General features: G+C 44.5%; 1 protein-coding gene across 11 annotated transcripts in view; it reads left to right on the top strand.

Moving 5' to 3' along the window:
• Positions 1-27,562, top strand: part of rhbdd1 (rhomboid domain containing 1) — a 79,582-nt gene that overhangs the window by 13,853 nt on the left and 38,167 nt on the right. For 8 of the 11 annotated variants that reach the window (XM_078206129.1, XM_078206136.1, XM_078206152.1 and 5 more), the window contains 3 exons: positions 3,268-3,400; positions 7,535-7,623; positions 19,496-19,549. In XM_078206129.1, coding sequence (XP_078062255.1) covers positions 3,268-3,400; positions 7,535-7,623; positions 19,496-19,549 — 276 coding nt within the window. The remainder of the gene's footprint in view (positions 1-3,267; positions 3,401-7,534; positions 7,624-19,495; positions 19,550-27,562) is intronic. The other 3 variants (XM_078206168.1, XM_078206172.1, XM_078206159.1) reach the window with 1 other exon arrangement.

Below are 27,562 nucleotides of genomic sequence, written 5' to 3'. Positions count from 1 at the left end.
CCTTTCGAAATAGGAATGCCAAATTCTCAATTTAATTTGACTGCATTTATTCCATTTAGTAATTTAGAACCCCTACAGTACAGAAGGAGGCCATTCGGCCCATCGAAACTGTACCGACCACAATCCAACCCAGGCCCTCTTCCCATAACCACACACGTTTATCCTGCTAATCCCCTTGACACTAGGGTCAATTTTAGCATAGCCAATCAACCTAACCTGCACATCTTTGAACTGTGGGAGGAAACCAGAGCACCCGGAGGAAACCCATGCAGACACGGGGATAAAGTGCAAACCCCACGCAGACAGTTACCCGAGGCTAGAATTGAACCAGAGTCCCTGCCGCTGTGAGGCAGCAGTGCTAACCACTGTGCCACCGTGCCACCCTAACAAGTTAAAACTACTCGCCAGTGTTGACAATAGGGGAATATCTTGTGAGGAGATCATTACGATGGCAAATAAGGGATATTATTGAACAAAGAACAGTACAGCACAGGAAACAGGCCCTTCGGCCCTCCAAGCCTGTGCCGCTCATTGGTCCAACTAGACCATTCATTTGTATCCCTCCATTCCCAGACTGCTCATGTGACTATCCAGGTAAGTCTTAAACGATGCCAGCGTGTCTGTCTCCACCACCATACTTGGCAGCGCATTCCAGGCCCCCGCCACTCTCTGTGTAAAAAAACGTCCCTCTGATATCTGAGTTATACCTCGCCCCTCTCACCTTGAGCCCGTGACCCCTCGTGATCGTCGCCTCCGACCTGGGAAAAATCTTCCCACTGTTCACTCTATCTATACCCTTCATAATTTTGTACACCTCTATTAGGTCTCCCCTCATTCTCCATCTTTCCAGGGAGAACAAGCCCAGTTTACCCAATCTCTCCTCATAGCCAAGACCCTCCATACCAGGCAACATCCTGGTAAACCTTCTCTGCACTCTCTCTAAAGCCGCCACGTCCTTCTGGAAGTGCGGCGACCAGAACTGGACGCAGTACTCCAAGTGTGGCCTAACCAGCATTCGAGACAGCTGCAACATCAGACTCCAGCTTTTATACTGTATACCCCGTCCTATAAAGGCAAGCATACCATATGCCTTCTTCACCACCTTCTCCACCTTTGCTGCCACCTTCAAGGATTTGTGGACTTGCACACCTAGGTCCCTCTGTGTTTCTATACTCTTGATGGCTCTGCCATTTATTGTATAACTCCCCCCTACTTTAGTTCTTCCAAAATGCATCACTTCGCCTTTATCTGGATTAAATTCCATCTGCCATTTCTCCGCCCAATTTTCCAGCTTATCTATATCCTGCTGTATTGTCCGACAATGTTCATCGCTATCCGCAAGTCCAGCCAACTTCGTGTCATCTGCAAACTTGCTGATAACACCAGTTACACCTTCTTCCAAATCATTTATATATATATATCACAAATAGCAGAGGTCCCAGTACAGAGCCCTTCGGAACACCACTGGTCACAGACCTCCAGCCGGAAAAAGACCCTTCGACTGCTACCCTCTGTCTCCTGTGGCCAAGCCAGTTTTCTACCCATCTAGCCACCTCTCCTTGTATCCCATGAGCCTTAACCTTCTTAACCAACCTGCCATGAGGGACTTTGTCAAATGCCTTACTGAAATCCATATAGACGACATCCACGGCCCTTCCTTCGTCAACCGTTTTTGTCACTTCCTCAAAAAACTCCACCAAATTTGTAAGGCACGACCTCCCTCTTACAAAACCATGCTGTCTGTCACTAATGAGATTGTTCCGTTCTAAGTGCACATACATCCTGAGGATACGCATACATCAAAGATGACTTTAGTGACAGAATTATCATTAAATAATGACAGAATAGAATACAAAAGCAGAGATATATTGCTCAGGCTTTATAAGGTATTGCTCCAGAGCCGCAGAAGGCTGTGGGGGCAGGTCATTGAATGTCTTTAAGATAGAGATAGATAGGTTCTTGATTAATAAGGGGATCAGGGGTTATGGGGAAAAGGCAGGAGAATGGGGATGAGAAAAAGATCAGCCATGATTGAATGGCGGAGGAGACGCGATGGGCCGAATGGCCTAATTCTGCTCCTATGTCTTATGGTCTTATTATTCATAATGAAGAATTCAGAGCAAGGGGGCACAATCAAAATTACAACTTGGATATTGAGGAGTCAAATCAGGACTTCCTCGCACAAAGTGCAGTAGAATTCTGGGCCCCTCCTTGAACTGAGTTCAGTGTTTTCTTGTTAGATATGGGGACAATTAATATGGGTAGAGGGTTGAGTCACAGACCAACCATGATCTATTAAATGGTGGAATAGGCTTGAGTGGCTGAATGGCTTATTCCTCTTGTGAATTTTTCAGCTTCCCATACCAGCCACCCCAGTCCCTCTGAGTAGGTTTGCCAATTCATCTAATCATTTACAGTTTTCTGCTGTGGTTCTGCATTCATTAGGGAATTTGTTGATACTGGCTGTACTCATTCCAGATAGGACTTTTACAGCCAACACAGAGAAAAGACTTTCATCCTTTTCAGGCTGCTCCAGATTCCAACTCTGTTCTGACAGGAGAATATTCAGTATTTTGAATCTCAGTCCCTCATGTCAGGAAGTTTTCCAAGATTTTGTTTCTGTAAAAGATTTACATCTGCTGTAGCACAACTGTTGCACAAAATCACTTGCACTAAAATGACAGGAGATGAATTAGAATCTTGAACCTCCATACAATAGTTCCCTGTCTTTCGTTATGTAGTTGGGAGATGTATCTGATAGAAACAATCCACCTCCCGCAGGGAAAGGCAATTGATGCTTAAGTTGCCACTCGATCATTTATGGGATTTGGAAAGGGAGAGAGGTGCTGCTTTGAAGTTCCTATAAGAAAACAGCTTTGTTTTACACAGTAGGGTGCGTCAGTGTAATGGAAACAAGATGATTCAGGTTTGAGAGCTTGTGCCTACAAAATCACCATGCAATTCTTCCTCCATTCGAACTTGGCTGCCCAGAGGCACTAAGTGGGGGCCATCAACCGGGAGGTGGTGCAATCAGAAAATGAGTCATTCTTGGGCTGCTCTCGTGTACCTGCGGCAAGATGCAGACAGAGCAATACTAGGCCTGGCCAGACTTCCTGAAAATTGTATGTGGCCTAGGATCTGGGGTTTGGGTAACTGTTTAAAATGACTGATGTACTTGCAGAATCCATGGAGTAACCACGCAGTATGTGGACATGAAAGGAAGTATTGTGTCTCATTTGGTGTATGTTCATTCTCTTTCTGTGTCAGGTGTTTTGTTTGCCCTGAAAGTTGTGAATAATTATGACAACCCTGGAGGCCTCAGCTATGTGTTTGGATTCCCAGTGCGGAAACAGTATGCGTGTTGGGCTGAGTTGGTAGCAATTCATTTGATTGCTCCAGGGTAAGTACACAATCTGTGACACAGTAAATTACTTTTAATAGATGTTGCAATAACTCCCAGAAGGATTACTCCAATTCTTCTCAGAAACAAACAGTTATTGAATTATTTAAAAAAATTAGATTGCTGACTTTTTAATGTCAATTTTTCTCAATTATAGTGAAGCCCTAACTTGTTGGTGTAATTATAATTCCAGGATACAACAAATAGTATTTTTTCAGGATTCATTTAATACTGGAATACGAAAAAGGGCTCGCGCAGAATTCATTAAAGTTTAAAAGCAAAGGAGATCTGAGGGAAAATAACAGTTGACAACCTTGGGGAGCAGAAGATACACAAATGCTGCTTTCACCTGGATGCTTTAAAAAAATTTTGTTACATGCTAAATTGATGCTGACCTGTCTGACACGACACAGTGGAATCCTGCTTTCTGCTGCTACTGGATTCTAACAGACATGTAAGGGAGGGCACATGTACGGGACAGAGTGGGATGGGGGAGGTGTGTTCACCAGGAGCATCAATGATTAGGGAGGGAGGATAAGAGTTGCTTGAGGAGTCTTGAAGCGTACTCAGCCTGACTGCCCAGAACCTGGAGGAGGAGAAATTGGGATGCTGGATGAGTCATTGCATGGATGAAGCTGCAATTCAGCTCAACTGGACAACTGACGGGAACCCCAACATGTAATCTTTACAATGTGAAGGTGTTTGAACCGATGAGCATGTGAAGGGCAAAGGGCCGGTGTGTGTGGGAGGTTTCTTGCACATATCTCCCAAGGCCCAAAGATCTTTGCCTCTGCTTGATTCTGGGGGATGTAGATCCAGAAAGGTGGGTGGCACGGTAGAACAGTGGTTAGCACTGCTGCTTCACAGCTCCAGGGTCCCGGGTTCGATTCCCGGCTCGGGTCACTGTCTGTGTGGAGTTTGCACATTCTCCTCGTGTCTGCATGGGTTTCCTCCGGGTGCTCCGGTTTCCTCCCACAGTCCAAAGATGTGCGGGTTAGGTTGATTGGCCAGGTTAAAAATTGCCCCTTAGAGTCCTGAGATGCGTAGGTTAGAGGGATTAGCAAGTAAATATGTGGGGGTAGGGCCTGGGTGGGATTGTGGTCGGTGCAGACTCAATGGGCCGAATGGCCTCCTTCCGCACTGTAGGGTTTCTATGATTTCTATGAAAGGTGAGCAATGGTGGTGGGCACAGGCTTAACAACTAAGAATCACAATGAAACCACATCAGACATCGTGGAAGTGCAATCTATTAACTAAAGTGTATTAACATTGAACTATGAAAGTGCACCCGTGCAACCACATATGAAATCAGAACTTCTTAACCTTGCATTGCCTGCCACTATGTCTAGGTTCTACCCTGACCTTCGCAGCAGTGGGGGAGGCAGACTTCCCTCTTATTCTTGATGGCATCCATGAGCTGTGACGAAGGGCTACTTGGGTTTCCTGCTCTGGTGCAGCTGTATCTTCTGCAGTCATGGGCCGAAGCTGATGCAGTCACAGAGAAAGGGAATTTTGAAGGGCTGTACACCCTCAAGAGTTTGAGTGGAGGTCAGTTGGCTGCTCCTCTATCCTTTGGGTACGAGTGCCCCTTCCTGACTCCTGGAGAAGAGGCACCTAGATGGAGGTCAAAGTTTCCAGTCCCCATCTCCTATAGCCATTGAAAAACTTTGTCCATGGATACTGTGATGGAATGCAGGTCTACGTGCGTCTCCAGCAGAAACTGCATCCGCCACCCTCCCTACGGAGATCTCAATGATGCACGTGTTGGTGCCACTTCCCCAGACAGCAGGCAGACTGATCCCTCCACCTCACATGCCAGTCTGTTGAGTGCCCCCAATATCTGTCTGATGCTGCCCTGCCTCTTAATGTGTCTCTGTTAAAGACTAGTCTCAGCGACTTGTGATCTGATTCGGACTTTGCAGGGGCCCCTTCCCCAGCAGTGCTCCGAATGCCAGTGAGCTTGGCTACCCCTGCTTCCTCCTGCTGCGGGAATGTGTCTGGGCTGTTTGGGTTTCTAAGTAGAAACTTTAAGTATTGTTTTTTACTGGATGGAAGTCGGGTGTCTAACTCGCCATCTCCACACGCTCAGTCCTAATCCTCCCCTGCCAGCTCTTCTAGCCCTCTCTTTGTATGGTATGTGCTGCCAGAGTTGAGCCATGATTCCTCCTGTCCCCTCTCTCTCTCACTTGTTGCCCTGCACAAGGAGAGAGGATATTTTGAGAACACTTGGGATGGCGGTGACATTCACATGCTGCCAGTCGACAGCATCAATCCACTGGCTACAATATGCCATGTGAAAGAAGCACTGCAGCTAGTTCACTAGGGTTCTTTGGCAGTGCCCAGCATAGTAAGAAGTCTCACAACACCAGGTTAAAGTCCAACAGGTTTGTTTGGTAGCAAATACCATAAGCTTTCGGAGCGCTGCTCCTTCGTCAGATGGAGTGGAAATTTCCACACCATCTGACGAAGGAGCAGCGCTCTGAAAGCTTATGGTATTTGCTACCAAACAAACCTGTTGGACTTTAACCTGGTGTTGTGAGACCTCTTACTGTGTTCACCCCAGTCCAACACCGGCATCTCCACGTCGTGCCCAGCAGAACAGTGAACCTGGGCAGATAGGGTAAGGTGCAAGGAGGCAGAGCATCAGCTGTGCCTGCTGGTGCCCCTATGCCAGGCTGTCCCCCCTTACAAAGTAATATTTCTCTGTGTGGTAGGGTCAATGACCTGCAGTCGCCTCTCTACCTGCAGAATACATGCACTGTAGTATGGCTATGAGGCATCAACACATCATTGAGGAGCCCTTTATACATGTGCAGCACAGATGGTGTCCCGGCCATTGAGGCCCATGTCCCAGTTCCCACTCTGTGAGATAAGTTTGAGCAGTAGAGGGTTCACTTACTCTGGCAGTGTGGATGAAGTCATTCATCCATATCCTGCACTGCAGGGCTCTCCTCCAGTGTATACTGTTGGCACTCGCCACCCTGGCACCTACCTCCCACGCAGGGTTAGTGAGTTGGGTGGGCCTCCTCCTTTCATCCCTGGGGTAGAGGATGTTCCATCCATCCTCACTGCGTTCAACAGTACTTCCAGGAATGAATCACTGAATCTGGGTGCTGATGCTGCTTGGGGGTCTCCAGGTCTCTTCCTGGGCCACAGTTCAGAGTGGGGAAAAAAACAGCAATTGTCAGGGATATGACGGTGAGGAGCGCAACTTCTTGCCTGTCCCTCAGCTAACAAGGTCGTGAAACTCCTGGCTGCAGAATTAATAATAATCACATCACGTGATTCCCCACTGTGCTCCGCAGAGCCAAATGCACTAATCTGTCCTTGTCAAGGGACTTGGGCCCAGAGTGGAAAATCCCAGCCAATATCTCTCTTCTCCTCCTGCCTGTTCTTTCCAAACCATTGATTCTTGCAAGGTATGGCTGTATTGGTGTTGATTGCTCTCATACCTTGCTCAAGTAATTTTATTTATGTCTGAATCCCAACAAGAGAGCAGTAGTTATTGGAGCCAAACCTGAGCTACAAACATACAATGTTATGTTCTGAATTTAACAAACAAGCCATGTTTTCATTCAATAATCCCTTGCTGAACCTGATATGAGTGTTTGGCTACAGTTATTTTTGCATTTGTGTCCAGCTATACTCGCAATCACACAAATTACATGGCTTAAAAGGTTCCAGCATTTTGGGCAGAGATGACATTTGTTTTAATGAAAAGGTAAATAATTGGAGGGCAATGCAATGGTTTAGTTGCAGTCTGTGTTAATGACATGACCTGTTTCATAGAGATATACAAACCAATAGTTCAATGAAATATTTTTTAATCCTAAATGGCATATTTGGTGAGGATGAGATTTTACAGCTGTTTTATAGTCCATTTCAGAAAGGCCTTTGTAGTAACATTTCATTTAAGGGGTTCCTGTAGGAGAGAATGTAATCACTTCGGTTGCTTTTTGATAAATTGGAATTTTTAGAGGTGCATTTTATATTCATTTTAACATTGACATTTTTTTTAAAAGCTGAACTATATAGCTCTTAATTGAAATTGTCTGAATAACTGTTATTGCAGATACTGTTGAATCAATGTCACTTTAAGCATGCACTTGCTCAGAGTTATATATTTTTTTCTAGATCATCATTTGTTGGCCATCTTTCGGGCATTCTTGTTGGGTTACTGTACACCAAAGGACCCTTGAAGAATTGGATGGAAGTGTGTGCAGGTTGGTGCAACAATCTTCGTTGCTTTAGTTAGTCACAAAATACAATTCCCTGTTGGCTCCCTACCCTTTCATCATGTAGACATCGGAAGTGCATATTGCACTTTTCAACTGGCCACATGGCACTGTACCTAACAATCCCAGACCGCTACAGACAGACAGAGCTGGAGAATGAGACAAAAACACAAGGGAGAAATTTTGTTTCATAAATGCTGTAACCAAAGCTGTTTTCAAATTTTGTTTCTGAAAAAGATTCATCTTTTAGTTTAAAACTATTTACTAAGCAATATTAGATCAGAATTGGTGTACATTTCAGTTAATTTTTCTTTCTTCACACAGACAATAAAGAACTTTTACTAAATATAAATAATTGCAAAACATATCAGGTTATGTACCCTCCTTACGTGTTTTCTAACCACCTCTTCCACTAGCCCCACCACCCCACACAGTTGTATGTTGTGTCTTAAAATGAGCCAGTGAGTGAAATGCTCGAGCATTAATGTTGGCTAGGAGTGCCAAATTTGAACGCCGTTCTATTCTGACTTCTGTACTCTCTTGGCGGCAATATTTCCTTTTCCATGGCCAGTAAGATAGGCAGGTTACTCATGGAGTGTTTTTGGCGGCACCTGTGTACGTCTATCAGCTGTTGCTGGCTTGTTTGAAGTGCTGCCAAGCTAACTATTGACATGCTCTGAAATTTTTCTATGTTCGTTGTTCACAGAAAACAATCCAGATTTTCTGTATTTACTTATCGTCTGCAGAAAATGGGATAGATCTAATGTTTGGTGGTGGAGAGTGGGTTCATGTGTTATCTTTTAATCTTTAAAATACAGGATCGATTGCAACCAATATAGTGGGTATGTTGTGTTTAATTAGAGGTTTAGGAGGAAGTATAATACAGTACTTGTGTAGCAAAAACAAATGATCGGGACTTGTAACATAACTGTCCAAGTTGGACAGGACCGCTGACTTATGCAAATAGCTTTACCGTTTCCATACAGGGCAGCATGGTGGCACAGTGGTTAGCACTGCTGCTTCACAGCACCAGGGACCCGGGTTTGATTCCCGGCTTGGGTCACTGTCTGTGTGGAGTTTGCACGTTCTCCCCGTGTCTGTGTGGCTTTCCTCCGGGTGCTCCAGTTTCCTCCCACAGTCTGAAAGACGTGCTGGTTAGGTGCATTGACCTGAACAGGCGCCAGAGTGTGGTGACCAGGGGAATTTCACAGTAACTTCATTGCATGTTAATGTAAGCCTTACTTGTGACTAATAAATAAATAAACTCTATAAACTTCACTTTCTCTCTTCAGTCCCTCATCTCTTCATGACTACCCAAAAGTGCTAGACTGAAGTCAGCGTAGATCTGTTCTTAAGAGCTCTCCCTTTCGCCACCTGCAGGGGAGATCTTCTAAAATTTCATTTTTACTTTTTTGTTTTCAGGGCAGAACCTGGGATTCCTTATGGGACAACGAGGTCTTGTCAGGAAGGGCTTCCTTTAATGTAAGATGCCCCAAGGCATGTCGAAGTTCTTTGTTCAAACTATGGAAAGAAACCCCAGCCCCTGTTACATTCCATCTTCAAGGGCCACACATATTTCTATTCTTGGCTGATCATGCTTTTACAACATGTTAAGGACTGCTTCTCTTATCTCATTCCTTATTCCTAGTAAAACAAAACTTAAGCAGTTTCCAGTAAACCAAATTTTATAACACCAATCTTAATTCTCTACCTATTCCAAATTAAATGCCACACAAATATCCAGTGGATATTTCTAACTGTTACAGTCCCAGCTAATGTTGCTACTGGAGAGGTCTGCTCTCAGCTTGATAGATCCTACTTTTTTTTTGGAAGTGTGGAGGGTCAATACTTTGACAGTGTTACAGGAGACAGTTGATGAACTAACAAAAGAATAACATTTTTATTAAACAAGAAAAGATGAACAATAATGCACTACTCCTTCATTCAACTATACATTTACAGACACAAAAACAGAAAATGTTGTAAAAATCTCAGATCTGACAACATCTATGGAGAGAGAGAGCGCCAACGTTTCGAGTCGGTGACCCTTCGTCACAGCTGAAGACAAGGAAAATAGGACAAGATTTTGTCCTATTCTTGATCACAAAATCTATCTTGTATTCTAATGTTCTCATTAAGCACACAGTCCATGTAAACCAATAGGCGATCCATAGTCTGACACCCCACACTCTGAGTCCAAGTGGCAGATGTCACCCGAAACAACTTGATGGATTTCTCATTATATTTCTTCCAGATGCATGATATGCTGTGAGCAACTGGTCCCTGGCCTCACTGGAACTCTGTTTTTCACACGAGCGTTTCCCATCTTTGCTCTCGAAGAACACGCCTTGGAAATTTCTCCCAAATGACACTTCCTCCCGGATGCTTTCACCAAAGATCCAGCTCCAGGGTTTCAACTCCTTTCGGTTTTCTTCTTCCTAGATCACCATGTGCATTCAAACTTCGTCTTCCATGCAAGCTGTCAGATACCCAGCTGTGCCAACAGAATGCCATTGCTTTACAGGCCTGTAGTAATGTGAAACCAACCTTTTGTCACCTTGGATCTCTGACTTTTTGCAAGCCCATTTCCTTTTACGTCTGCTTCCTGCAGTTTTATCATTTTGGAGTCATAGAACCATAGAAAATTACAGCTCAGAAACAGGCCTTTTGGCCCTTCTTGTCTGTGCCGAACCATTTTATGCCTAGTCCCACTGACCTGCACTTGGACCATATCCCTCCACACCCCTCTCATCCATGAACCCGTCCAAGTTTTTCTTAAATGTTAAAAGTGACCCCGCATTTACCACTTTATCCGGCAGCTCATTCCACACTCCCACCACTCTCTGCGTGAAGAAGCCCCCCCTAATATTCCCTTTAAACTTTTCTCCTTTCACCCTTAACCCATGCCCTCTGGCTTTTTTCTCCCCTAGCCTCAGCGGAAAAAGCCTGCTCGCATTCACTCTATCTATACCCATCAAAATCTTATACACCTCTATCAAATCTCCCCTCAATCTTCTACGCTCCAGGGAATAAAGTCCCAACCTATTCAATCTCTCTCTGTAACTCAGCTTCTCAAGTCCCGGCAACATCCTTGTGAACCTTCTCTGCACTCTTTCAATCTTATTTACATCCTTCCTGTAACTAGGTGACCAAAACTGTACACAATACTCCAAATTCGGCCTCACCAATGCCTTATATAACCTTACCATAACACTCCAACTTTTATACTCGATTCTCCGATTTATAAAGGCCAATGTACCAAAGGCACTCTTTACGACCCTATCCACCTGTGACGTCACTTTTAGGGAATTCTGTACCTGTATTCCCAGATCCCTCTGTTCAACTGCACTCTTCAGAGTCCTACCATTTACCCTGTACATTCTTCTTTGGTTTGTCCTTCCAAAGTGCAATATCTCACACTTGTCTGCGTTAAATTCCATTTGCCATTTTTCAGCCCATTTTTCTAGTTGGTCCAAATCCCTCTGCAAGCTTTGAAAACCTTCCTCACTGTCCACTACACCTCCAATCTTTGTATCATCAGCAAACTTGCTGATCCAATTGATCACATTATCATCCAGATCATTGATATAGATGACAAACAACAATGGACCCAACACCGATCCCTGCGGCACACCACTAGTCACAGGCCTTCACTCAGAGAAGCAATCCTCCACAACCACTCTCTGGCTTCTTCCATTGAGCCAGTGTCTTATCCAATTTACTACCTCCCCATGTATACCTAGCGACTGAACCTTCCTAACTAACCTCCCATGAGGGACCTTGTCAAAGGCCTTGCTGAAATCCAGGCAGACAACATCCACCGCCTTCCCTTCATCCACTTTCCTGGTAACCTCCTCGAAAAACTCATAGATTGGTCAAACATGACCTACCACGCACAAAGCCATGTTGACTCTCCCTAAGAAGTCCCTGTCTATCCAAATATTTGTAGATCCTATCCCGTATCACACCTTCCAATAACGTGCCCACCACCGACGTCAAACTTACTGGCCGATAATTTCCCGGATTTCTTTTGGAACCTTTTTTAAACAACAGAACAACATGAGCCACCCTCCAATCATCCGGCACCTCCCCCGTGAATACTGACATTTTAAATATGTCTGCCAGGGCCCCTGAAAGTTCAACACTAGCTTCCCTCAAGGTCCGTGGGAATACCCTGTCCGGTCCTGGGGATTTATCCACTCTGATTTTCCTCAAGACAGCGAGCACCTCCTCCCCTTTAATCTGTAAAGGTTCCATGGCCTCCCTACCAGTTTGCCCTATTTCCGTAGACTCCATGCCCGTTTCCTCAGTAAATACGGATGCAAAAAAACCATTTAGTATCTCCCCCCATCTCTTTTGGTTCCATACACAGTGTACCACTCTGGTCTTCAAGAGGACCAATTTTGTCCCTCACTATCCTTTTGCTCCTAACATACCTATAGAAGCTCTTTGGATTTTCCTTCACTCTGTCTGCCAAAGCAACCTCATGTCTTCTTTTAGCCCTCCTGATTTCCCTCTTAAGTAGCTTCTTGCACTTTTTATACTCCTCGAGCATCTGATGTGTTCCTTGCTGCCTGTACATTTCATACAACTCTCTCTTCCTCTTAATCAGTGTTACAATCTCCCTCGAGAACCAAGGTTCCTTATTCCGATTTACTTTGCCTTTAATCCTGACAGGAACATACAAACTCTGCACTCTCAAAATTTCTCCTTTGAAGGCCTCCCACTTTCCATTTACATCCTTACCAGAGAACAGCCTGTGCCAATCCACACTTCCCAGATCCCTTCTCATTTCATCAAATTTGGCCTTTTTCCAGTTCAGAACTTCAACCCGAGGACCAGATCTATCCTTATCCACGATCAGGTTGAAACTAATGGCATTATGATCACTGGGTCCAAAGTGTTCCCTCACATCCATCACCTGCCCTAACTCATTTCCCAATAGGAGATCCAATATCGCATCCTCTCTAGTTGGCACCTCTATATACTGATGTAGAAAATTCTCCTGAACACATTTTACAAACTCTACCCCGTCTAAACCTTTAACAGTATGCGAGTCCCAATCTATATGTGGAAAATTAAAATCCCCTACTATCACAACTTTGTGTTTCTTGCAGTTGTCAGCTATCTCTCCGCTGATTTGCTCCTCCAATTCTCGCTGACTATTGGGTGGTCTATAATAGAAGCCCATTAATGTGGTCATACCTTTCCTGTTTCTCAGCTCCACCCATAGGGCCTCCGTAGACAAGCTCCCTAATCTATCCTGCCTGAGTACCGTTGTAACATTTTCCCTGACCAACAATGCCACCCCCCCACCTTTTATCCCTCTGCTTCTATCCCGCCTGAAACATTGGAACCCTGGAACATTGAGCTGCCAGTCCTGCCCCTCCTGTAGCCAAGTTTCACTAATGGCTATAATGTCATATTTCCATGTGTCTATCCACGCCTTCAGCTCATCTGCCTTCCCCACAATACTCCTGGCATTGAAATAGACACACCTCAAAAAATTATTTCCACCACACTCTACCCTTCCATTTGTGATTTTGCTTGAACTAACCTGTCTTTTTACCCCTGCTCCACTATCTGCTCTGGCACTCTGGTTCCCACCCCCCTGCAAATCTAGTTGAAACGCTCTCCAATAACACTAGCAAATCTCCCTGCAAGTATATTGGTCCCCTTGTAGTTTAGGTGTAACCCGTCTCTCATGTACAGGTCCCACCTGCCCCAGAAGAGGTCCCAATGATCCAAGAATTGGAAACCCTGCCCCCTGCACCAGTTCCTCAGCCACGTGTTTATCCGCCCAAGCATCCTACTCCTGCCCTCACTGGCATGTGGCTCAGGTAGCAATCCTGAGATTACTACCCTCGGGGTCCTGCTTTTTAACTTCCTTCCAAGCTCTTTGTACTCACTCTTTAGGACCTCCTCACTCTTCCTTCCCACGTCATTGGTACCGACGTGTACCACGACATCTGGCTGATCACCTTCCCACTTTAGAACGCTGTGCACGCGATCAGGGACATCGCTGACCTTGGCACCTGGGAGGCAACAAACCATGCGGGAGTCTCTGTCCCGACCACAGAACCTCCGGTCTGTACCTCTGACCGTTGAGTCCCCTATCACTACTGCTCTCCTCTTCTTCATCCCACCCTTTTGCGCTGTAGAACCAGTATCAGAGTTCCGGCTGTCGCAGCTTGTCCCAGGTAAAGCATCTCCCACAACAGTATCCAATTCAGTATACCTGTTGTGGAGGGGTATGGCCACAGGGGAACCCTGCTCTGCCTGTCCTTTCACACTGCCATTTCCTCTCCTTACAGTAACCCAATTTCCTGTGCTCTGCTGCTTAGGTGTAACTATCTCCCGAAAGCTACTGTCTATAAACTTCTCATTCTCCCGAATTAGATGGAGGTCATCAAGCTCCTTCTCCAGTTCCCTAACACGCTTTGCTAGCAGCTGCAGCTGAATGCATCTTTTGCAGGTGCTGTCGTCAGGGATACCGGAAGTCTCCCTGATCTCCCACATCTTCTGCTCCTCACTCTTAATTTCACTGAACAGGACCTGTTTTCCAGATTCCTGTTCCTTCGGCTAAAAGGTTTTCTTGGAACATCCTTCTGTCCTTCTCACTGGTCTTAGGACCTTTGTGTTCTTTAGTTTGAGGCCTGCTCTTATAGTCGTCTTTCATGCCCGTTCCTGCAGATTTTGAGAAGCTGCTAACTTCTGGGTTACATTCTTTCAATGGGTCCAAAACTGCTTTCTGTTCCCCTGTGGCCTCTCTGTTACTGGGCAGCATCCCAGTTTTTTTTTTTACTCTGTGCTTTAGAGCTGTAAAAACCTCACTTAAAAATGCAGGCATCTTTTAAAGTGAAACTAACTCTATTTTCCTTGACACTTAACTGCAGAAATATAAATTAAGCTTAAACCTAAAGCCATTTCTTATTCCTAACACCTGCAAATTATAGTTTAAAACTATCGCCATTTTCTAGCACAACACGTATGAGAAATAGCTCTTAAAATTCTCTTTTTGTGTAAGGTTTTACAAGAGCCTTATGGTCATCTCTGATTCAGCCTTCATGAAGGTTCTGAATTATTTTTCTCTATTTGATAATACAATTTCCAAGAAATAAAGTTCTCTTTGTTCTTTTCTGCATAAATAACAGTTAATTCTAACTTGTAGTAACCTTTGTCAACTACTTGAAATTGATTCCAGAACTTTTTTCTCCGTGCTGGTATATGTCTTTCTTTTTGTAAAAGGATAAAACACCTCAGTTTATGAATTCAAAATGCTGACACCAAACTTTGAGATTCATATATCCTGTTGTGAGGACTGTCCAAATTTCTTTTTCTTTGAGATATATGATGGAATAGCATGGGGAGGGGACTCGTGCACCCAGAAACAACGCCATGGTGGAACCAACATGCTCCATGCCAACCCACCTCCCCAGCCAAAAAGCCCTGTGGGGCAGATTAAGGGCAGCCCCAAGTGGGGCTTTTGCCCCTCACCTGGGGAGGAGATCCTGCCCTCTGGACTGGCTGGCAATTCCATCAGTCCTGGCAGTGCCGGGAAGGCACTGGTGGCCACTGCTGAGACTGCAGATTAGGGAGAGGGGTGGTAAGTGGATGGGTTTAAAGGAAGAAGCAGATAAGAAGGAAGGAGGTTTTGATCTCAGCAGAGGATGCTCTGCCATTGGAAGGGGCAGCACCTGAAGACCAACACCTACCCACCCCCAAACATTTCATTGAAAAAAATCAGGCTGCCTGCTCCTGCCCATGTCAGATGTTTTATGGCATAGGCAGTGTACTATCAAGATCAATAATGAGCATAATTGACCCTTGATTATTTATTTAAATATGCCAGCTGCCAGATACTTGCCCAATAGGAACATACACAATATTCAGCCCTTAGTTTTGAACAGCATTAAGTTAGCCTCTACTTCTTCACAAGGCCTTGCTGAAAAAGTCTGAAATTGAGGGAACCAATTCATGACAATGCAGAATGCCTATTTTGTAAGACATCTCCATTCATTTTCAGCACTGGTTTTGACCTCTATCTCCATGTAAAGAAATAGCCTATACCTGTGGTTCTTCAACCTTTTTGGTTGAAGAACTCCTTTACAAAATGGATTAGGAATCGTGGACGCTTGTCGAAATTATAATAATCGTAATGTGAAAGTGCTGCACGTAAGGATGTGTTTCAGTACTTTTAAGAAACTAGGTAATTACATAAAGTAGCAATTTCAGACCAGACAAACCAGAGATATAAAGGATAAGTGCGACTCCACTAAAATTTTAGTGTGCTCCAACTGAACTACTTTAATTTGGTTAAAGATTGGGTAAGTATACTATTAACAGGCAATCAGTTCACAGATTCCATCCAATGCAAACAGTTATTGGCCAAATCAGTATTAACAGCTGTCTGACTCTATGTCATCTGCAGGTTACTGTTTTCTTTAGAATAACTCCAATACACATACAAGTTTAATTCCCACCAATTCTATATTCCTGGAAATAGTTATCAACCCGCACAAATCCAGCCTAATTTCTGTTATTAATCATACAAAGAATTTTGATTAAGTCAAACTGATTCCAAGAATTAAATCCAAAAGAGATTGATAAAAGAAGAAAATGCTGGAAATACTCAGCAGGCCATGCAACATTTTAATGGCACTTCTCACTGCAGAAGTCCAAATTCAGTGCGCCTTGGACGAGCTGCTCCAATGTAACTGTTACCTGCTCTGCCCTCAAGTAGATGCAGACCCATCGCTGAAAACCATGGCAGTCAGGGCTTCAGGGATGAATGTGTTGTTAGCTTGATGTGTGGGACCAACCCATACTACCATTTCTTTATACAAACCAGTGGCTTGCCTTTATTGTCTTCCTTCTGTTTTCCCCTTGTGTTTTACCCTCTCTTTCACCCACCAGCGAGCCTGGGCGGAATTCTCCCAAGCCTCCGCCAGCAGGTTCAATGGTGGATATGGAGGAGAATGATTGTTTCACACCGGAATGAATTTACAGCTTGATCTTCCGCTGGTGCCCTCCTTGGTGGGTCGGAAAACCTGCCAAAGGCTGGCATGAACCTCCTGTTAAGTTAATGGGATGCAGATGAAGGCCTAACACCCCCATGCCAGATTTTCCCTGATGCTATGGGAAAACACACTGGTGTGAAACACATTTGGAACAACGTTGCATGAAGATGCCGGGCCTCATTTGAACAATGCCTAGGGCTGCCTCCGGAGTTCCGGATGGAGGCTGCCCACAACTCTGGAACACCACAGCAGTGGGTCTGGGGAGCATTTTTAGGTGGATCTTCCAGATAGGGGGTCCAACTTCCAGCCTCGGAATGTTCCTGGAGATATGTCTTCTGGCCTCGAGTGCTCCTGGAAATCCATCATCATTTTCAGGAGGTCCATTTTCTTTGTTCAATAGCGGGTCAGTGATGTTGGATTCCTTTTCAATGTGGCACCCGGATACAATGGCGGACTAGGCCCCATCCAGACCTGCCTCAACACTGAATAGGATGTGAAACACCCGGTGCATAATTAGTTAATGAGATCGGGCCTGGAAGATTTGGTGTGTTTTCCTGCTGGCTGCCACAGCAGGAAGCATTCCATGATCCCACCCACGACATGACACTTAGTCTCCAAGTGCAATAATTCCGCACATTATTACAGGACTGCACTTTGGGAGCCACTGTTCAGGGTTCACCCATTTTCGGAAGACATCATAGTTAAATGCATTGACAATCACTTTAAAGAGCAACAGTGATAAAATGGGAATTTTCACTTAGTTTAGCTGGGAAGAAAACACTCAGTCCTTCTTTGTGACCTGGCAGTTTCTCCAGCTTTTATCCTAAATGCTTGGTATGGTAATATTGGCATTGGGTGATCTAAGAGTATGAGCCTCAAAGGCCTGTGAGGTATGAGTACGAGTGTCTTCTTGAATTCTTCAAACATTACTGTAGCATTTTCTTCTTCAAAGGCCATGCTTTCCCTCATTGGTATTCCAGTTTTGATATGTCCATGAATCATCATTTAGTAAGTATGTGCTGACAAACATGTGTGAGATATCTCCAAAGGGTTTTGCATGGTCTCAAGTATTTTCTTGGAAGGCAGTAGTTTGCATAGAAATGCCTCAACCATGCAGTGTTGGAATAAAAAATCTTTTGACAAGGAAATGATCTGTTATGAAGAGCTTTATCTTTAGTTTCAGTTCTACCACAGATTTAACATCCCATTTAATGAGGTTTGAGGGCTCAAGACATGGAGTCAGAAGAAAAGTGCCTTTGATGTTTGGTGGAGGTCCATCGAGGGCAGGGGTTGGTAACCTTGAAAATGAGAGGAGCCATTTTATAAATGTCGTCAAAAGCATCTCCTCTTAACCCCAAAGCTGTTCATCAAATATCAATAATAATGGAAAACTGGACAAAGAAACATTTTAATATTTTAAAGGTTTTACAAAAAAAGTTTAATAATGAAAAATTCTTGCAAGTGCATTTGATTTCCATACAAATGGATTTGATTGAAAGGCAGGAATCGTACATGAATCCCTTAATGAGCCACATACAACTCCAGACCTGTAGGTTACAGACTCTTAATCTCGGGTAAGCCGAGAAGTTGACTTCTGATAACCAATTTGGCAGCCAACATGGGGGTGGTTTGGGGAAGTGCTGCTTTCTCTAAGACAAATATTGTGACACGTTTTCTTTTTAAATATTTTTTCATAAAAAATATGACCTCCTGTGCAGAAATCCAGGCCTGCGTCTCCCATGTTTGCTCTACTCCTGCGAAGTGTTCGGGGAGTTGGATGTACCTCCACGGTAGCTACACAAGGTTTCAAATTGGAGAATTCCAAAGATTCTAACCCAACTCTCCCACGTTGAAGGTCTTGTAGATCTGGGTAGACGATCTGCCCCAATTAGGCTATCCTAGAATCCCCAATTTGTGCCACGAATCAGCATCAGAATTAATGACCTTTCCTGGTGGTCTTGTGTGGATTTAAAGCAGAAATCTATTTTCTTTACCCAACCCTGCACTGAACCTAGTAATAATGAGAAATTTTCCATTGAGCAGTCTTTTGATGGAGCTAGCAAAAGTGCTTTTGCTCATTTCCTTGTCATTTTTTGGTGGGATTTTTCAAGACTGCAAAGGTCGATTTGTATGCCTTGCGGGTTAATTCCTTACCATAGGTCGCGACGTATAACTCAAGCCACTTTTTCTGCCACGACATACTATGCTCACATTAATGGTCAGCCTCAATCTTTCACCCCACAAATGGATGTTTTATTTAGCAGTACCTTAGAACTGAATGCAGGGGACTCAGCAGACGTTTACGGGCTGTGTTGCAAAGATGCGCAGGAGTCTAATTCGCATCCCCACACAGAACAGATCCTGAACGGTGAAAAATAAAGATAGTGACCGCACAAGCTGGCATTTCACTTTTATATAAGTTGTCCCGTGTCTTTGGAAGGATTTTTTGAGGTTTCAAATGTCAACTTTTATACCACCATATGCGGTATTTTAAAATAACACAAGTAAAAGCTGAGTTTGTGGCTTTAGTACTCACTGGGTATAAACTACCTCCAAGAAAATTTACCCTGTCAGAATCCTGATGAATTGAAGTGTGTTTGTAATTATTTATATTCCATTGGACAATGAGTCTAAACACTACTGGAGGGGAAAGAATAATTACATATAATGGGATAAGCCACACTAAAAATAATTAACATAATGTAAATTTTGACCAAATAACGTTGGAAGGCTACTTGGATGACCAGTTTTGTTGTTCGTGTGATACTCAATTTACTGATATGACTTGAAGCCCTAAGCATTTTGGATTAATTATATGATATCTTGTTCTTATTTGACAGAAGGTGTTTCATCAAATAGTTATTCCAGACGACAAACCAGATTCAATAACCAAGGTTAGTTTAAATTTTGTTTTCCTCATCTAATTCTCATTCCATTCCCTAATTTTGAGGTGAAATCATAGAATCCTCATTGATCCACTGGAGCAAGCTGAGAGGGGTGATTGAAAGCAGCAGTGCTGGTGAGAGATTAATTGAATTGTTTATTTATTTAATTAGTCAGCTAGTGTGTGTATTTTTTTGGCCTTTACTTTAACAGCAGTTTTTCAAGTTTAAAGTGAAAACTAGAAGTGGGCAGCAAAGGAGTCTGGGAAGGGTTTTTATTTTAACTTTAAAAGTCAGTTACCTGGGAGGTTCCCCCTCATTGATCCACTGGAGCAAGCTGAGAGGGGTGATTGAAAGCAGCAGTGCTGGTGAGAGATTAATTGAATTGTTTATTTATTTAATTAGTCAGCTAGTGTGTGTATTTTTTTGGCCTTTACTTTAACAGCAGTTTTTCAAGTTTAAAGTGAAAACTAGAAGTGGGCAGCAAAGGAGTCTGGGAAGGGTTTTTTAAGCGTGTGAAGTATAAAAGGTAGGCTGCAGTATACAGCGGGCAGCGTCGGGAGCGGGCAGTGGAGTGTGTGGGAAGCAGAGTGTGAGCTATAAGACTTTGGCTCACAGGGCTTGAGTGTGTGGGAAGCAGAGTGTGAGCTATAAGACTTTGGCTCACAGGGCTTGAGTGTGTGGGAAGCAGAGTGTGAGCTATAAGACTTTGGCTCACAGGGCTTAGGCTGAAAGGGCGAGCAGGGGTGAGTTGAATTCATTTTTGCACTTTCTACCTGGTACTGGCAAGGTATCTCGAGGGGATGGGTGTGCAGGCAGTGCAATGTTCCTCTTGCACTATGTTTGAGGTGAGGGACGACGACAGTGTCCCTGCTGATTACACCTGTGGGAAGTGCACCCATCTGCAGCTCCTCCAAAACCGTGTTAGGGAACTGGAGCTGGAGTTGGATGAACTTAGGATCATCAGGGACGCAGAGATGGCCATAGACACAAGCTTTAGGAATACAGTTACTCCGAGGATTGAAAACAGATGGGTGACGGTGAGAGGGGCTGGGAGGAAGCAGTCCGTGCAGGGATCCCCGGTGGTCATTCCCCTTAGCAACAAGTATTCCGCTTTGGATACGGTTGAGGGGGATGACATACCAGTGGGGAGCCGCAGTGAGAGGATCTCCAGCACTGTGTCCGTCTCTGTGGCTCGGGAGGGAAAGGGGGAGAGCGGGAGGGCGATAGTTATTGGGGACTCGTTAGTTAGAGGGATAGATAGGAGGTTCTGTGGCAGCAAAAGAGACTCACGGATGGTATGTTGCCTACCGGATGCCAAGGTCCGTGATGTCTCAGACCGTGTTTTCCAGATTCTGAAGGGGGAGGGGAAACAGTCACAAGTCGTGGTGCACATTGGTACCAATGACATAGGTAAGAGAAGGGACGGGGATTTAAAGCAGGAATTTCTGGAGCTGGGCTGGAAGCTGAGAGCCAAGACGAAACATGTGGTCATCTCTGGTACGTTGCCGGTACCACGTGATAGCGAGTTGAGGAACAGGGAGAGAGTGCAGTTAAATATGTGGTTGCAGGGATGGTGTAGGAGGGAGGGTTTCAGATACGTGGATAATTGGAACACGTTCTGGGGAAGGTGGGACCTGTACAAACAGGACGGGGTGCACCTGAACCAGAGGGGCACCAATATCCTCGGAGGGAAATTTGTTACAGCTCTTCAGGGGGGTTTAAACTAATTTGTCAGGGGAGTGGGAAAGGGAGTTGTAGTCCAGAAGTCAGTGAGGGTGGTGAGGTATTGGGGAAGGTATCAGGGTCAAGGGTGGGTACTGGTAGACAGGAAGGTGGGTTGAAGTGTGTCTACTTCAATGCAAGGAGCATCCGGAACAAGGTAGATGAACTTGGGGCGTGGATTGGTACTTGGGACTACGATGTTGTGGCCATTACGGAGACGTGGGTAGAACAAGGACAGGAATGGTTGGTGGACGTTCCGGGGTATAGATGTTTCACTAAGTGTAGGGAAGCTGGTAAAAGAGGTGGAGGAGTGGCATTGTTAATCAAGGATATTTAACGGCTGCGGAAAGGCACTTCGTGGGGGATCTGCACACTGAGGTAATATGGGCTGAAGTTAGAAATAGGAAAGGAGCGGTCACGTTGCTAGGAGTTTACTATAGGCCCCCAAATAGTAATAGAGATGTGGAGGAAGAAATTGCTAAGCAGATTATGGATATGTGTGGGGGTCACAGGGTAGTTGTCATGGGGGACTTTAACTTTCCAAATATTGATTGGAACCTTTGTAGGTCAAATAGTTTGGATGGGGCAGTTTTTGTGCAGTGTGTGCGGGAGGGTTTCCTGACACAATATGTGGATGGGCCGACTAGAGGTGAGGCCACATTGGATTTGGTACTGGGAAATGAACCGGGCCAAGTGTTAGATTTGGTTGTGGGAGAGCAATTTAGAGATAGTGACCACAATTCGGTGTCTTTTGTTATTGCAATGGAGAGGGATAGGGCCGTACGGCAGGGCAAGGTTTACAATTGGGGGAGGGGTAATTATGATGCGATTAGGCAAGAATTAGGGGGCATAAGTTGGGAACAGAAACTGTCAGAGAAAGGAACTAATGAAAAGTGGAACTTTTTCAAGGAACAAATACTGGATGTCCTTGATAGGTATGTTCCTGTCAGGCAGGGAGGAAATGGCCGAGTGAGGGAACCATGGTCCACGAAAGAGGTGGAATGTCTTGTGAAAAGGAAGAGGGAAGCTTATGTAGGGATGAGGAAACAAGGTTCAGATGGCTCGATTGAGGGTTACAAGTTAGCAAGGAATGAGCTGAAAAAGGGGCTTAGGAGAGCTAGGAGGGGACATGAGAAGTCCTTGGCGGGTCGGATCAAGGAAAACCCCAAGGCTTTTTACTCTTATGTGAGGAATAAAAGAATGACCAGGGTGAGGTTAGGGCCGGTCAAGGACAGTAGTGGGAACTTGTGTATGGAGGCAGTAGAGATAGGCGAGGTGATGAATGAATACTTTTCTTCAGTGTTCACCAAGGAGAGGGGCCATGTTTTTGAGGAAGAGAAGGTGTTACAGGCTAATAGGCTGGAGGAAATAGATGTTCGGAGGGAGGATGTCTTGGCAGTTTTGAATAAACTGAAGGTCGATAAGTCCCCTGGGCCTGATGAAATGCATCCTAGGATTCTGTGGGAGGCAAGGGATGAGATTGCAGAGCCTTTGGCGTTGATCTTTGGGTCCTCGCTGTCCACGGGGATGGTGCCAGAGGACTGGAGAATGGCGAATGTTGTTCCTCTGTTTAAGAAAGGGAATAGAAATGACCCTGGTAATTATAGACCGGTTAGTCTTACTTCGGTGGTTGGTAAATTGATGGAAAGGGTCCTTAGGGATGGGATTTACGACCATTTAGAAAGATGCGGATTAATCCGAGATAGTCAGCACGGATTCGTGAAGGGCAAGTCGTGCCTCACAAATTTGATAGAATTTTTTGAGGAGGTAACTAAGTGTGTTGATGAAGGTAGGGCAGTTGATGTCATATACATGGATTTTAGTAAGGCGTTTGATAAGGTCCCCCATGGTCGGCTTATGATGAAAGTGAGGAGGTGTGGGATAGAGGGAAAGTTGGCCGATTGGATAGGTAACTGGCTGTCTGACCGAAGACAGAGGGTGGTGGTCGATGGAAAATTTTCGGATTGGAGGCAGGTTGCTAGCGGTGTGCCGCAGGGATCAGTGCTTGGTCCTCTGCTCTTTGTGATTTTTATTAATGACTTAGAGGAGGGGGCTGAAGGGTGGATCAGTAAATTTGCTGATGACACCAAGATTGGTGGAGTAGTGGATGAGGTGGAGGGCTGTTGTAGGCTGCAAAGAGACATAGATAGGATGCAAAGCTGGGCTGAAAAATGGCAAATGGAGTTTAACCCTGATAAATGTGAGGTGATTCATTTTGGTAGGACAAATTTAAATGTGGATTACAGGGTCAAAGGTAGGGTTCTGAAGACTGTGGAGGAACAGAGAGATCTTGGGGTCCATATCCACAGATCTCTAAAGGTTGCCACTCAAGTGGATAGAGCTGTGAAGAAGGCCTATAGTGTGTTAGCTTTTATTAACAGGGGGTTGGAGTTTAAGAGCCGTGGGGTTATGCTGCAACTGTACAGGACCTTGGTGAGACCACATTTGGAATATTGTGTGCAGTTCTGGTCACCTCACTATAAGAAGGATGTGGAAGCGCTGGAAAGAGTGCAGAGGAGATTTACCAGGATGCTGCCTGGTTTGGAGGGTAGGTCATATGAGGAAAGGTTGAGGGAGCTAGGGCTGTTCTCTCTGGAGCGGAGGAGGCTGAGGGGAGACTTAATAGAGGTGTATAAAATGATGAAGGAGATAGATAGAGTGAACGTTCAAAGACTATTTCCTCGGGTGGATGGAGCTATTACAAGGGGGCATAACTATAGGGTTCGTGGTGGGAGATACAGGACGGATATCAGAGGTAGGTTCTTTACGCAGAGAGTGGTTGGGGTGTGGAATGGACTGCCTGCAGTGATAGTGGAGTCAGACACTTTAGGAACATTTAAGCGGTTATTGGATAGGCACATGGAGCACACCAGGATGATAGGGAGTGGGATAGCTTGATCTTGGTTTCAGATAAAGCTCGGCACAACATCGTGGGCCGAAGGGCCTGTTCTGTGCTGTACTGTTCTATGTTCTATGTTCTATGTTCTAATCTCTACAGAAGGAGGCCATTCGGTCCATCAAGTCTGTACCTACCACAACCCCACCCCATAACCCCATGCATTTACCCTACCAATTCCCCTGACACTAAGGGGCAATTTAGTATGGCCAAGCCACCTAACCCGCACCTCTTTTGGAGTGTGGGTGGAAACCCACACAGACACAGGGAGAATGTGCAAACTCCGCACAGACAGTGACCCAAGCCAGGAATCGAACCTGGGTCCCTGGCACTGTGAGGCAGCAGTGCTAACCACTGTGCCACCGTGCTGCCCTTAAAGGAGAAAGGATCTCAGTGATGTGAAAGTGCTTGATGCTGACTCTGTGAGATCAAAGTGACAAACATTCCATTTCAACTTGCTAAATCCCTTAAGCATGTTTTTGGGAAAAACAATCTCAAATTCCTTTGTTTTTATTTTTTTTTCAGATGTCATTTTTTTTGTCTTGTCTGTTCTTTTTCCTCTCTGTAATATGCATCATGTTGGTGCTTGCTGCATGGGTGGGAGCCAATTTATTTCTAGCATTGAGTGTGTTTCATCCGATATCACAGCCTCACTTTCTACCTCATCATTAACTATCCTGTGGTGTCATGCCAGTGAATCCTGATTTTTCACTTGTTCTGTGAATTCTGGGATAGTCTCACTGCCACACAGTTTTTTAGCCTTGTCTTGCTCTCTCTATCAGTGACATTGTGCATGCAGTTATGTATTAAATAAAGCTGGAAACAGAATGATTAAAACGTATTCGAATAAAAGGAAACTAGAAGCAGAAGGAAAAGTAAGATTATCACTGCCTTAATACCGAAGGAAATAACATGGGTGCACACTAGTTTCATCGTTGCAAGTGACCATCACGTTGTTACTCCTGCTTGTTTCTGAGGTTGAGTAAGCTCGGGCTGCATGGAATAGATTTTCAATTTGCCACCCTGGCTTATATGTTTAGTTGCTATTGGATGCCCTATATAGAAACTGGCTGAAAGTTTTGATTAATTTTCCAAAACTTCCAGATTCTGAGAAGGTCTCATTGGATTGGAAGATAGCAAATGTAACTCCATTATTGAAAATGGGATGGAGACTGAAAGAGGGAAACTATAGACCAAGTTAGCCGAGCATCTGTCATAGGGAAAATTTAGAAGCTCTTATTAAATAAGTTATAGCAGTGCACTTGGATATGTTCAGGATAATCAGGCAAAGTCAACATGGTTTTGTGGAAAGGAAATCCTGTTTAACCATCTTATTGGAGTTCTTTTGAGCAAGTAACAGGTGCTGTGGATAAAGGGGAACCAGTGGATGTACTGTACTGATTTTCAGAAGGCATTTGATAAAGTGCCACATCACAGGTTACTGCATAAAATAGAAGCTCATGTTATAGGGGGTAACCTATTGGCATGGATAGAAGATTGGCTGGCTAACAGGAAGCATAGAGTAGGCAGAAATGGATCTTTTCAGGTTCGCAAGATGTAACGAGTGGTGTCCCACAGAGATCAGTGTTGGGACCTCAATTTACATAAATTACTTGAATTAAGGGATGGTTGCCAAATTTGCAGATGACATAAAGATAGGTAGAAAAGTTAGTTGTGAAGAGGACATAAGAAGGCTACAAAAATATCTAAATAGGTTAAGTGGGCAAACATCTGGCAAATGGAGTATTATGTGGGAAAATATGAGATTGCCCATTTTGTCAGGAAGAATAAAAAAGAAGCATATTATCTAAATGGTGAGAAATTGCAGGGCTCTGTAGTGCAGAGGGATCTGGGAACCCTAGTACATGAATCCCAAAAAGCTCATGCTAGTAACATTAGTGCTACACAAGTGCCAGGCAATGGCCATCTCCAATAAGAGTGAATCTAACCATCACCCCCTGCTATTCAATGGCATTACCATCACTAAATTCCCCCACTATCAACATCCTGGGGGTTAGCATCGACCTGAAACTGAACTGAACTCGCCGTGTAAATACTGTGGCTACAAAAACAGATGAAAGCCTAGGAATCCTGCAGTGATTAACTCACCTCCTGACTCCCCAAAGCCTGCCCACCATTTTCAAGGCATAAGTCAGGAGTGTGATGGATTCTCTCCACTTGCCTGGATGAGTACAACTCCAACAACACTCAAGAAGCTTGACACCATCCAGGGCAAAGCAGCCTATTTGATTGGTATCCCTTCCATAAACATTCACTCCCTCCACTCCCAATGAACAGTGGCAGATGTGTGTACCATCTACAGGATCCATTGCAGGAAACCTCCAAGGCTTCTTAGGCAGAACCTTCCAAACGCACGACAGGTACCATCTAGACGGACAAAGGGAACAGATACCTGGGACTACCACCACTTGATAGTTCCTCTCCAAGTCATTCACCATCTTGACTTGGAAATATACTATCATTCCTTCACTGTCATTGGGTCAAAATCCTGGAACTCCTTTCCTAACAGCACTGTGGGTGTACTTACACCTTGGGTACTGCAGTGTGCTAGAAGGCAACTCAGCACCACCTTGTCCAGGTCAACAAGGGATGGGCAATAAATGCTGGCCTAGTCAGCCACACCCACAACCTGTAAATGAATTCTAAAAAAGCAAGAAATTAGGAAAGCTTATAGAATGTAATCATTTATTACAAGGGGGAATGAGTACAAAAGTGGGGAGGTTATGTCTCAATTGTACAGGGCACTAGTGCAACCACATCTAGAGTATAGTGTACAGTATTGGTCACCTTATTTAAGGAAGATATAAATGCATTGGAAGCAATTCAGGGAGGGTTTACCAAACCTGTGTCTTATGAGGAATGGTTGGGCAGACTAGGTTTGTATTCATGAGTGGTCTAGACCGGGTGGATGTGGAGAGGATGTTTTCCCTTTGTGGGAGAATCTCTAGAACTAGGGGTTACTGTTTAAGAATAAGGGGTCACTCATTCAAAACAGAGTTGAGGTGAAACTCTTTCACTCGAGGCTGAGTTTTTGGAACTCTCTTCTGGGACATGTGTAAGCAGAGACTGAATATTTTAAAGGCAGAAGTGGATAGATTCTTGGTGAGCAAAGCAGGTGATAGGTTACTGGGGTATGCGGGATGCTGATTTGAGCGTACTATCAGATTACCCATGATTAAATGGCAGGGCAGGCTTGAGGGGCTGAATGACTACTCCTGCTCCTTGTTCGTATGTATCCCTAAAACTCTTGCATCTTCACCCATTTGCTCTCCGCCTCACTTATTGTTTCATTTTTGTTACACAATATGTCACAACTTTTATCATTTCCTATTTCAAAGTAATGGGATTCACCAATGTAAACATATCACGTTGCAGTTACACAG

The sequence above is a fragment of the Mustelus asterias genome, chromosome 3, assembly GCF_964213995.1.
Source record: "Mustelus asterias chromosome 3, sMusAst1.hap1.1, whole genome shotgun sequence".
In the NCBI taxonomy this organism is placed as follows: Eukaryota; Metazoa; Chordata; class Chondrichthyes; order Carcharhiniformes; family Triakidae; genus Mustelus; species Mustelus asterias.
Note: the sequence above shows the minus strand (reverse complement) of the source record. Positions and strands in the feature narration are given on the sequence as shown.